Source organism: Hyperolius riggenbachi, chromosome 12, assembly GCF_040937935.1.
Source record: "Hyperolius riggenbachi isolate aHypRig1 chromosome 12, aHypRig1.pri, whole genome shotgun sequence".
NCBI lineage: Eukaryota > Metazoa > Chordata > Amphibia > Anura > Hyperoliidae > Hyperolius > Hyperolius riggenbachi.
In genome coordinates, this window is record NC_090657.1 from 147169765 (window position 1) to 147182921 (window position 13157).

The 13157-nt window shown below is 42.6% G+C and overlaps 1 protein-coding gene across 1 annotated transcript in view; it reads right to left on the minus strand.

Annotated features, from left to right (window-relative positions):
- LOC137542284 (protein-glutamine gamma-glutamyltransferase E-like) overlaps positions 1-13157 on the minus strand; it is an 86779-nt gene that overhangs the window by 32148 nt on the left and 41474 nt on the right. The window contains exons 3-5 of the mRNA XM_068264083.1: positions 10749-10982; positions 10537-10655; positions 4383-4511 (exon numbers count right to left, since the gene is read on the minus strand). Coding sequence (XP_068120184.1) covers positions 4383-4511; positions 10537-10655; positions 10749-10982 — 482 coding nt within the window. The remainder of the gene's footprint in view (positions 1-4382; positions 4512-10536; positions 10656-10748; positions 10983-13157) is intronic.

Genomic DNA, 13157 nt, shown 5'->3' on the forward strand with positions numbered 1-13157 from the left:
TTGGAGGTTCGGGTCATCTCTATTAGTCACCTTATCAACCAAGTTTAAAGGACAACTGAAATGAAAGAGATATGGAGGCTGCCATGTTTATTTATTTTTAACCTCCTTGCCGGTCTAATTCCCACCGGCAAGGAGGCAGCGCAGAACTTTTTAAAAAAAAAAAATTTAAATCATGTAGCGAGCCCAGGGCTCGCTACATGATAGCCGCTGAGCAGCGGCATCCCCCCACCCACTCCGATCGCCTTCGGCGATCAGAGTAAGTAGGAAATCCCGTTCAGAACGGTATTTCCTGCAGGGCTTCCCCGGTCACCATGGCGACGGGGCGGGATGACGTCACAGGGAATCTCGATCCACCCCTCAGTGCTGCCTGGCACTGATTGGCCAGGCTGCGCAGGGGTCTGGGGCGGGGGGGGGCCGCGCGGCGGGTAGTAGCGAATCGGCGGGTAGCGGCGGCGATCGAATGTTACAAGCAGCTAGCAAAGTGCTAGCTGCATGTAACAAAAATAATTATGCAAATCGGCCCAGCGGGGCCTGAGAAATCCTCCTGCGCAGGTTACCCCGAGCTGAGCTCGGGATAACCGGCAAGGAGGTTAAGCAATACCAGCTGCCTGGCACCCAGTTGATCTTTCATGCCTCAGTAGTGCCTGAATCGCACACCTGAAACAAGAATGCTGCAAATGCAGAATAAACTTAAGTCAAACATTTGATCTGCATTCATGACTTAAGTATTAGAAACGGAGGATTGTCAAGACAGTCAAGCAATTTGCATCACTTAAAAGGGAATTGAAATCGTAGACTCCATTTACCTCTCACTTCAGTTGTTCTTTAAGTGCTTACCTCAGCTCAATTGCTGTCAGCCCTTGAACCTAAACATCAGTAAGATGTAACTTTTTGCAGCAATGTAAAGTTCCCTAAAAGGTCTCAAACCAAGACTGTAAAAAAGAAATAAAAAAAAAATCTGGAACTGGAAGACCCAAGAAAGAGTAACTGTATCAGAATTAAATGGCTTACAATGCCACCTCTAAAACACTGAGGCTCTGGAAACCACCATGAAGATTATCAGCAAGTGGAAAATATGTGGAATGAAGGCTAAACTGTCCAAGAGTAGAAATTAGCTTCCAAGCCCTTGTTCCAAGTTTCATACAAAACGGACAGTTTACACCTACAGGCCCTGGCAAGGGGGTTAATTCCTGGTTTGTGGATCCTAATTTGACCAGAAAATATTCGCTATGTGAGGAGCATTCACCAGACAATAATCGCTATGTGGGGAGCATTCACCAGACAATAATCGCTATGTGGGGGGAGCATTCACCAGAAAATAATCGCTATGTGGGTGGAACATTTACCAGACAATTCGCTATGTCCCCCAAATAGCGAATTGTCTGGTGAATGCTCCACTAACATAGCGATTATTTTCTGGTGAATGCTCGCTATGTGGGCAGCATTCACCAGAAAATAATCGCTATATGGGGGGAGCATTCACCAGACAATCGCTATGTGGGGGGAGGATTCACCAGAAAATAATAGCTATGTGGGGGGAGCATTCACCAGACAATCGCTATGTGGGGGGAGCATTCACCAGAAAATAATAGCTATGTGGGGGGAGCATTCACCAGAAAATAATCGCTATGTGCGCAGCATTCACCAGAAAATATTTGCTATGTGGGCAGCATTCACCAGAAAAGAATTGCAGTGTGGGGGGGGGGGAGCATTCACCAGACAATAATTGCTATGTGGGAGGAGCATTCACCCAAAAAATAATCGCTATGTGGGGGGAGCATTCTCCAGAAAATATTCGCTATGTGGGCAGCATTCACCAGACAATAATCGCTATTTGGGGGGAGCATTCAACAGAACATAATCGCTATGTGCGGGGGGAGCACTTACCAGAAAATAATCGCTATGTGGGGTGCATTCACCAGAAAATATTCGCTATTTGGGGAGAGCATTCGCCAGAAAATAATCACTATGTGGGGGGAGCATTCACCAGACAATCGCTATGTAGGGGGAGCACTCACCAGAAAATAATCACTATGTGGGGGGAGCATTCACCAGACAATCGGTATGTAGGGGGAGCATTCACCAGAAAATAATCGCTATGTGGGGGGAGCATTCACCAGAAAATAGTCACTATGTGGGGGGAGCATTCACCAGAAAATAGTCACTATGTGGGGGGAGCATTCACCAGAAAATATTCGCTATGTGGGGGGAGCATTCACCAGAAAATAATCGCTATGTGGGTGGAGCATTCACCAGACAATTCACTATGTCCCCCACATAGCGAATTGTCTGGTGAATGCTCCACCCACATAGCGATTAGTTTTTGGTGAATTCTCACTATGTGGGCAGCATTCACCAGAAAATAATCGCTATGTGGGGGGAGCATTCACCAGACAATCGCTATGTGGGGGGAGCATTCACTAGAAAATAATCGCTATGTGCGCAGCATTCACCAGAAAATATTTGCTATGTGGGCAGCATTCACCAGAAAATAATTGCTATGTGGGGGAAGCATTCCCAAGACAATAATTGCTATGTGGGAGGAGCATTCACCCAAAAAATAATTGCTATGTGGGGGGAGCATTCACCAGAAAATATTTGCTATGTGGGCAGCATTCTCCAGACAATAATCGCTATGTGGGGGGAGCATTCACCAGAACATAATAGCTATGTGGGGGGAGCTTTCACCAGAAAATAATCGCTATGTGGGGAGCATTCACCAGAAAATATTCGCTATTTGGGGAGAGCATTCGCCAGAAAATAATCAGTATGTGGGGTGAGCTTTCACCAGACAATCGCTATGTAGGGGGAGCATTCACCAGAAAAGAATCACTATGTGGGGGGAGCATTCACCAGAAAAGAATCACTATGTGGGGGGAGCATTCACCAGAAAATATTTGCTATGTGGGCAGCATTCACCAGAAAATAATCGCCATGTGGGGGGAGCATTCACCGGAAAATAATCACTATTGGGGGGGGGAAGCATTCACCAGACATTAATCGCTATGTGGGGGGAGCAATCACCAGAAAATATTCGCTATGTGGGGGGAGCATTCACCAGAAAATAATCGTTATGTGGGGGGAGCATTCACCAGACAATAATCGTTATGTGGGGGTGAACATTCACCAGACAATAATCGCTATGTGGGGAGAATTCACCAGAAAATAATCGCTATGTGCGCAGCATTCACCAAAAAATAATCGCTATGTGGGGGGAGCATCCACCAGACAATAATCGCTATGTGCGCAGCATTCACCTGAAAATAAAGCAGTAAAAAAAATTCACTCACCTGGCCAGCCTCTGACGTGCAGCTCCCCGACGATCCTCCAGCAACGACCCTCCTGCAGCGGCAGCCAGTGTAAATCTCTTGCGCTGACAGGCAGAGTGCAGGGCTACGGGAAGATGGCGCCCGAAGCCCTGTACTGGAGACACAAATAGTCTCCAGTGCAGGGCTTCGGCAGCCATCTTCCCATAGCCCCGCTCTGCCTCCGGGAGGCAGTCCCTGCAGTGGGGTGCCGGGAGATGAACCGGGCGCAGGCGGGCAGCGGCGGGGAAGAGAGGCAGAAGGAGGGGACCCAGGTGAGGGAAAAGGGGGATCTGTCCCCCCTCCCCGCCGCTGTCCCCCACCCCTCCTTCTAGCGCTGCTCTTCTCCTACCATGGAGGGTCGTGGCGACACCCCCTTGAGTGTCAGTCACCTGAGGCACCACGCCACCTGCGCCCAATGGTAGGGACGTCCCTGATTTCAGGTCACTTTTTCAGGAGTCTTGGTTTTAATCACCCTCTTGTCTCAGTTTTATACTTTTTACTTTTTATAAGAACTGAGGAGGAAGGTGTGGAGGGGCCTTTTATCACTGTCTTGTTGTAGCATTTTTACAGGTCCACCAATGAAGCTAAGTGAGGTGACTTCCTCAGGCACAGGGGCGTAGCAATAGCCATAGCAGCCATAGCAACTGCCATGGGGCCCACGAGAGGAGGGGGCCCAGGTGGTACTTGATGTCTTCACTTTGTTTCTCCACCCTCTGACGTGGTCTCTGTGACCATGGGCTATACACCTTACCGCTGCCTGCCTGGCCATTCGCCTGAATGCTATTGGCTACCTATACTGGGGGGTAACTTTACCTATATTGGGGGGCATATTTATGTCCTGAAAGATTTACTTGTTTTAAATTGAGTATTTGTAGTATTAGTATAAGTTTATTCACTAGACAGGTTTCATAATATGTTTGCTTTATTTGATTGGAGGGGTGGGGGTAAAGTAAATGTAAACATGTTTACTATTTAATGGTTTGAGGATAGGAATTTCAAAAGGATACCCTACAATGTTGGCCAGTGTTCTAGATCACTGCACATATACATATAGATGAACTGGGTAGAACTCACCGTGCCATGGACCACCCTACAGACATAGAGCGGATCATGTCTCTTGGCAACATCCTCTGACGGGTTCTTTTGATGTTCAATGCTTCGATCCATAATAGCCAAGCAGATGTCAAGCATGTTCCTGTCAAACTGCAGCATAAATAGTTCTCCATTACCCAAAACATAAATCCATTAACCAATTATCATGTTAAAAAGGAGATTAGCCATTTAAACCCGCGGGGATTTTTTCCCTTATGCATCAGAGCAATTTTCACCTCCCATTCATTCGCTAATAACTTTATCACTACTTATCACAATTTATTAATCTATATATTGTTTTTTCCACCACTAATTAGGCTTTCTTTGGGTAGTACATTTTGCTAAGAATTATTTTTTTATAAATGCATTTTAACAGGATTAATAAGAAAAAAATGGAAACAAATCATTATTTCTCAGTTTTCGGCCATTATGGCTTTAAAATAATCCACGCTACCATAATTAAAACCTATGTATTTTATTTGCCCGTTTATCTTGGTTATGACACTATTTAAATTTTGTCCCTATCACAATGTATGGCACCAATATTTTATTTGGAAATAAAGGTGCATTTTTTCCGTTTTGCGTCCATCACTATTTACAAACTTATAATTTCAAAAAATGTTCGTAGTATACCCCCTTCAAATGAATATTTAAAAAGTTCAGACCCTTAGGTAACTATTTATGTTTGTTTGTTTGTTTTTTATTGTAATTTTTTTCCATTAAACATTTTATTTGGGTAATATTTTGGTGTGGAAAATAAACAGTTTAATGTTATTATATGTGTAAATTGTAATGTAAAAAATATGTAGATATAGTTTTATTATTTGGCCACAAGATGGCCACCTTGAGTTTTTTTTTCTCCTTGTGCTTCTCGCTAAGCGGAAGCACAAGAGGGACGCGGAAAGTTTTATGTGCAGAAAGACTGAAGCCTCTAGTAGGAGCGCTACGGTTTTTCTGCTGGGGACACGGATCGGTGATTGGGAACCATGTTCCCATTCACTGATCCCAGGGCTACCGGGGGACAGCACAGGGGCACGGGGCCGAAGTGCGGCACCGCAGCAGAGCAGCCGCCCGGACAGAAGCTTCACGTCTGGGTGGCAGAAAGGGTTAAAGGACACCAGAAGTTAGAGTTATGTAGCTGCCATATTTATTTCATTTTAAACAATACCAGTTGCCTGGCAGCCCTGCTGATCTATTTGGTGGCAGTAGTGTCTGCATAACACCTGAAACAAGCATGCAGCTAATCTTGTCAGATCAGATCAGTTGTGTCTGGTACAATGAAGGATACAGCCAATGAGAAGTATTCACTTTTATTGTTAAGGCATGCGTTTAGTGGTAAAACACTGCATGCAGTGTGTTTACACTGCTGTAACCCCTTATGTAACCCCCAACGCATTGTGACATCGGTGGTGCAGTGCAGTAAGCTGCATTACAAAGTGGCCATTACACTGCAAAGCACTGCTGTGAATGTGGCCTTAGGCTACTATCACACTGGTGAGCTATGTTGCATTCCCTGGAATAATAGGATCACAATAGAGAAAAAAAGCTGCATTGCATGCTTGCATGCTTTATCTGGGGTGCAATGAATATAGTACTTAGAAACTATTCTTCACTGCCACAGTTAACGTGCATTATGTAGTAAGCATTGCGTTATTGCCAACTGATTTGTCGCACTGTACTGCTAACGCACTGATGTGGACAGTACCATTAACCTTTAGCCGACCGCATCAAGTCGGTGGGCGTGGCCGCAGCAGCAGCCCCAGGACCACCTAAGCCGGTCGGCGTAAAGTCCTGGAGCTGGGAACAGCTGTGCAGCACTGTGTGTATTTTCTCTATCAATTGCATCACTTTCAGTTACGTTGTACATACGGATTAATGGAAAACATTATTTCAACATGATTACTTTTAATTTGCATATAAAGCATAGTTTTTGAATTGTATACACAGTATACTCCAACTCCATTACATTGCATTTATTTGCATTTCATTTTCCTTTTTTATGATTTCAAAATTGTATTGTCCAGGATGCTGTATTGGATTACAATCACCTGCTCTATTTCACTTTTCCCACTAGAGGTCACTAGAATATTGCAGTACATTAGGCCTCCACCAAAATACCTTCTACATTTAATGTAAAGCAGACCTGAACTCAGAACTTCCTCTCTGCTCTAAAATATATGCAACAGCATAATAACCTTTAAAGATATACATTTCTTTGTTACAGTGGATACAAATCCTGCAATAAATAGGCACTGTTTCTACTTCCTGCTTTCATGGAAGCAGACATATTGTTAACATCCTGTGCTTTCAAATGAGCTTATCTGCTGTGGCAGTCAGCTGACACAGGGGAGAGATCAAATTACAACTTGTGATTGCACACAGATGAAGGGGAATTAGACAGACTAAACTCTATAAATACATACAGGGTGCATTTCTATAGGTTTTCCTTCTGTCCTGTGCAAGAGTTCAGGCGCATTTTAACGGGGAATCTCACTGCATGGATCAAAAAACTGATTTGTGTAAAAACTGATCCATGAAACATTCCACCGTGAATGTGAAAAAATCGTTCCCTCCACAAACTTGCTGTCCAGTTCAGAATGGGCCAAACGGATCTGTTCCAACTGAGCAATGTGAATGGATCATATTGATTAACATAGGATCCATTCACATTTATTAGGATAATTTCCGTTACAGCCCACTAGACGGACCATTTTTTATGCCTATGTAAACCGGGCCTTAGTTTATGTGTTGTGATGCTTTAGAATATTTAAGAATTTGTTTCTTCTTATCTATGCACATAGTGTTTATTAACTACTTAAGGACCACCTCACGCCAATGGGCGTTACCGCGGCGGCAGCCCTAGGACCGCCTAACGCCAATTGGCGTCAAGTCCTGGGGCTGCAGTTTCCCAGGGAACGGCCGCAATCGTTCCCTGGCGCTTCACGGAGCAGAGTTCCGTGAATAGCCTGCTAGCCGCCGATCGCGGCTAGCAGGCTGCTTGTAAACTTAGGAGGAAAGAAATCCCCTTTGTTTACATGTGCACAGCGCTGCCAGGGACCACAGCGCTGTACGAGATCAGTGATCCCCGGGCCTCTGATTGGCCGGGGAGCGCCGGCCTCTCATAGGCTCATGCCTATGAGAGGCGGAACAGGACGGATTGCCGTCCTGTTCCAATGCAGGCATCGGAGGGAAGGGAGGAAGGAGAGGGAGGGGGACGGGGAGAGAGAGAGCGTCACTGAGGCATCTGAAAAAAAAACAAAGCCTGCAGCGATCGGACTCCTCTGGCGGCATGTCCCCTTAGGGACAAAAAAAAAAGAGGTGAGTCTGATCGCTGGGCACCTAAGCTGGGCTGTGCAGGAGGCTGAAAAGCCTGCACAGCCCAGCACTGCAAAAATGAGCCTGGTCTTTGGGGGGGTTACCACTGCGGTCATCAAGTGGTTAATAAGGATGCAATGCTTTCAGATTCTGAAATATGTGATAACACATACTTTTTAAAAAGTGTCAAATTGGATTCATGAAAACACTTTTTGTAGGTTTTGTTTTACTGCCACAACACTGAAGTAAGAACTGGTCTAGAAAAACAGAATTTGACGGATAACAGTATTTGCAGCAATAGCACTCTCAATATATAGTTAATGGAAAAGCAGCACTGGATCACACAATACAGTACCTTTATTGTGGTTCTGTGGGTACAGACAACATGGTATGCAGTGGGGGAAGAGAGCCTGACAGCTGTTTCACGCAGATACACTTCCTCAGAGGCTAATACATACATATGTACCCATAGGACCACAATAAAGGTACTGTATTGTCTGATCCAGTGCTTCTATTTCTGATTTTTAACTTTTGAATGGATGCATGCCTCAGCGAGCACGGTTCAGTAGTACCAGTGGTGTGGGGCCATACTGCCAGCCGCATCTAGTGCCAGTGTCTATTGCTCCATTGACTTTCACTCTCAATATATGTTGATAAAAAAAAGTTAAAATAATAAGGGTGGCAAAGAGCAAGCGCAACCATCAAAACATATTACCAAAATGATGGCATTTCTGAAGCTGTGTGAAGCAGGACCCCCTAATCGGCTCAAATAAAAATTGCATCATATTTACTGTTGTATTTGTGTCCACAAATGGGTACAAATGTAGCACCAACCAAACATGCAGGAATTTTTATTTGTGCTGATTATAGCGGGACCAGCTTATCGCAGCTCATTTCATAGGGCATAGGATTGTATTCGCTGGTACCATTAATGCTTTTCTCACTCCTATCTTAGGATTCCAGGAAAGGATCTGATTTTTGAAGCAACATTTTCACTGGTAAAATCTAGCTGCTCCTTTTGAGTTTATTGATGGAAGAATTATGCTAAGTGGACACTAGAGGGCATAATTGCTGCTAATATTTGTTATCTTGAAGTTACTCCTGCTGTTAAAAGATACCCGAAGTGACATAATGAGATAGACATGTGTATGTACAGTGCCTAGCACACAAATAACTAGGCTGTGTTCCTTTTTTCTTTCTCTGCCAGAAAGAGTTAAATATCAGGTATGTAAGTGGCTGACTCAGTCCTGACTCAGACAGGAAGTGACTACAGTGTGACCCTCACTGATAAGAAATTCCAACTATAAAACACTTTTCTAGCAGAAAATGGCTTCTGAGAGCAAGGAAAAGATTAAAGGGGGAATTTCTTATCAGTGAGGGTCACACTGTAGTCACTTCCTGTCAGTCTGTACTGAGCCAGCCACTTACATACCTGATAGTTAACTCTTTCAGGCAGAGAAAGAAAAAAAGGAACACAGCATAGTTATTTGTGTGCTAGGCACTGTACATACCCATGTCTATCTCATTATGTCACATGTCACTTCTTGTATCCTTTAAAGTGGATCTGTCAGACATACTATCTCAGAAAAAAAACACATATAGAAGTAGATACATACTTGCTCTACTTACGTAGCATATGTATTGCACTGTCCACAGTTTGATTTCAGTGATTTTTCTATAGTAAAAAAAAAATATATCCATTTTGTCTGTGTCTATCTTGAAGCCAATCCTGACATAATTTCCTCGATTACTCTGTCTGTGTATCATTGCCCGCCCCACTCCCAGTCAGAGGAAAAGAGATGTGGGAGGGGAAAACAGGAGGGAAAGAGGCTTCAGCCAATCAGGCTGCATTAGTTAAGTCTGAAGGGTAGGTAAAGTAGTAAAAAATAAAACATTCCCTGCAACTTCTTTTGTGCAGCAGATGTACTAAATAATAGCCATGGAAACTGGCTTAATGTTTTATGGAGAACAAAAAAAGATTGCCTGGTTAGCATCCTTACTACTTGATTACCAGATAAAAATAAATAATTAATTTTAGATTTTATGCCCGACAGTTACTCTTTAAAAAGAAATAAATATGGCAGCCTGGATATTGTTTGTTTGTGGTATCCTCTTGTTTTGTAGTTTGTACATGGAATAAGTCAATCTTGTGTATAAATCGACCCAAAAATGTTACCCTTTTTAGTTTAAATTTTTGGACGACTCAATTATAAGTCGACTCAGGAAAATGCGTCATTAAGGGCTAAATGTAAATGTCAAGTGACAAAAAAAAGTTGGATACTTGCCTATGGACAAGGAAGCCTCTTGATCCTATAGCGCCTTCCCTGTCCTCTCGTTTCCTTGTTCCGTTGCTATCACCCCCATTTAAATTGCCACCTTGGGAGGCTTTAGAAGCACTCGTGCCCCCGAGTGCTTCCAAAGATGGGCGGCTCTGTTCTGCGCATGCGCAGAGCATCTTGAAGGCATAAATGCACCCATTTGCATCTGAAACAGGTGCTACAATTTACACTGATGGAGCATGTCGCAGGTCAAACGAACGTTTGCATTTTTGCTTCTGGTTGCCTAAAATAGAGGTTGGGGTCCCTACTAATTGGATGACATCATTGTGGTGGAAGGGTCTAGCGCAAATTGTTTTTGCATGCAAACTGTTTTGGAAGCTAACATTCTCCCTTAGTGTAAATTGTGCACACCACCTGGCTGTTAAGTCATTCATATGCAGCCTGGTTTTGGATGTGCTGCCGTTTCTTCCTACTGTGTACAAAAAATGTAAGTTTAACACTTCTATTTATCTGTGCGTATTTAAATTTTCTCAATACTTTACCTGATTGTAGCCCCAGGTCAGGGGTAAGACGTTATGTTCGCTGCCCATAAATATTACGCCTTTTTCATTCAGAACATATTCTTGTCTCTCATTTTCGTCGGCTAAAAAGACATCATCCTCTGAAAGGTAGGAAAAATATTTGGTAAACATTAACTCTTGATCATCTCTGTACCAGCAGATTAGTTTTATAGGACATATAACATGCTTTTTACCTTGGAGCCAAGGGTTGAAGAGAAGGTACAGTCCACAAATAGCCTGCAGATTGCCGGCATTTCCAGCAACACTCATAGTATAGCGCCCAATTGCAGCATCTGGAGGGCTGTTTATAATCACAGTTATGACATTACCAGAGCTGGAGGAAAGGACTACACTCCACGAGCTCTGATTTCCAGTCCCAAAGAGAGGAAAAGTGGCTTTAGTCTTAGTGGTCTCTGATGGAGAAGGACCTAATAGGAAGACAAATTGGAAAAAAATCTAATTTTTAATGAAACGGACCATCTGTTAAGATTTTAACATTTTGATTTTTATTATACAGTACATGCATGCTTATCCTAAAAAAGTAAACTCGAGGCAGCACGTAGCGTGTATTTTAATATTGGTATTTTACTATGACCTAAGCTCTCTCTGCTCTCACACAGAACCCTCCCCTGATGGTTGATGCCTAACCCTTAACCATTCCTGTTGGTGCCTAACCCTTAACCCCCCCCCCCCCCACACACACACACACACACTCACACACACACTGTGGGCAACTAACCTTTACCCCTCCACCTAACCTTAACCAAACATCTTGTTTAAAGGGGCACCCGAATTGTGGCTACAAATTGCGGTGACAAACAGTGGCTACACATAGAAAATAACAAATTGTAGCCGCTATTATTATTATTATATTATTAATATTAATTATATTATTAACTTATGGTGCTTTCAAATGATTCTCATTTATGTGCTCCTTGACCACCGGGCATTTGTACCTAAATCATCTAGCATAGAGTGGAGGTACAGCATTTACAGCATGTGATGTGAGGATTGGAGAGATTGGTAAGGGCTTACAGATGTAGAGCCTGCAGGGCAGCTCTTCTTATTGTTACATCATTTCTACTGCAGGAAGTGACATCACTGGTCACCAGACCCCGTGGTAGAGATTCCTAAAAGTGCACTTGAGAGAATTAATGCTGAAAAAATGCTTACAAAATAGGCTGTGTACTTTTTTTTTACAATGATAGCGTTTTGTGCTAAGAAAATAAATGCACCCTCTTCCCCCATAACTGAAATTACCTTTTTTGATTTATGGAAAATGTATACAAAGCAAGCAGAGTCCTTTTTTAATGCAGGAGGGTCAGCCATACTGTGCCAGGGGAAAAAAAAGCATATATATATATATATATATATATATATATATATATATATATATATATATATATATATATATATATATATATATATACAGTATATATATATATATATATATATATATATATATATATATATATATATATATATACTGTAAGTAGATAAATACTTGATTTACTTACATAACATGTATTGTACTGTCCATGTTTATGATTTCAGTGAATTTTCTATAGGAAATTAATAGAATTCTGTTCATGACAGTCTCTGTGTTTTGGCAGTCTCATAGGCTGAAGCTAAATCCTGATGTCATTTCTTCCCTTAGTTCTCCTCCAATCTACTGACTCATTCTGGCTTGCTTTCAAACCAGTGTGAGCACAGGATCAGGTTTCAGCCAAACCTGTCACACGGCAGGGTGCTCAGCCCAATCAGAGAGGAGCAGGAATGTGGGAGGTGTGATGACAAGTTTCCCTCTCTCTCTGTCTTCTGCATCGGTGAGAGAATAGAGCTTAATATACTGAGATAAGATAATTACAGCAGATACATTTCTCAATAGATTGGAGAGCTTGCACTGCAGGGTGAGACTCTTGGCAGCATTATAAACACAGTGCAGTGCTTAAATGGAATTTGATTTTGTGGCTGACAATCTTGCACTAATCACAATACCAACTTATTGTAAGAGGTAAGAAAATTAGTGACAAACTCCCTGGCCTTTAGGATTGCCTTTGTGATAACAGTAGTAGGTAGCAGACTGGCTACAAATCACAGGGCCCCAGCTAAATTTTGATGCCCCATACACCAACAGTCCTGACTTCCATGGTAATGCAACAAGTGTGGCCAACGTTACCTATACCATAGAGAGTGTGGCCATTATAATCCCCTACTAATGCCCCATACTGCAGTACAAGCCCAAGTCACAGCATAAAGAAATGATGATCATTGCTTTACAAAACAGGTATACAGTCACATACCTTGTTTGTTCCATGTTCTAAAACTATGTAAGTATTCAAAAGCAATAAAAGTCAGTTCTTTCTTTTTCAAGCTTATTTAAAATAACTTTCTAGCACTTTTCAACTGAAAAAGTACTGAAAAGTAGGTGAAAAAGTACTATCAAAGTTATTTTGAGTATTTTCTTGCTATCTCCTGGCTTTATTCTATCGAAATGTTTACAATTATCACCTTGGAGAAAACTCAGGAGAAAACGGGAGTTGCCTATGGCCCCATGGACCATAGGTAATTCAGTTTTTCTTCTAAGTTTTCTCCTAGGAGAT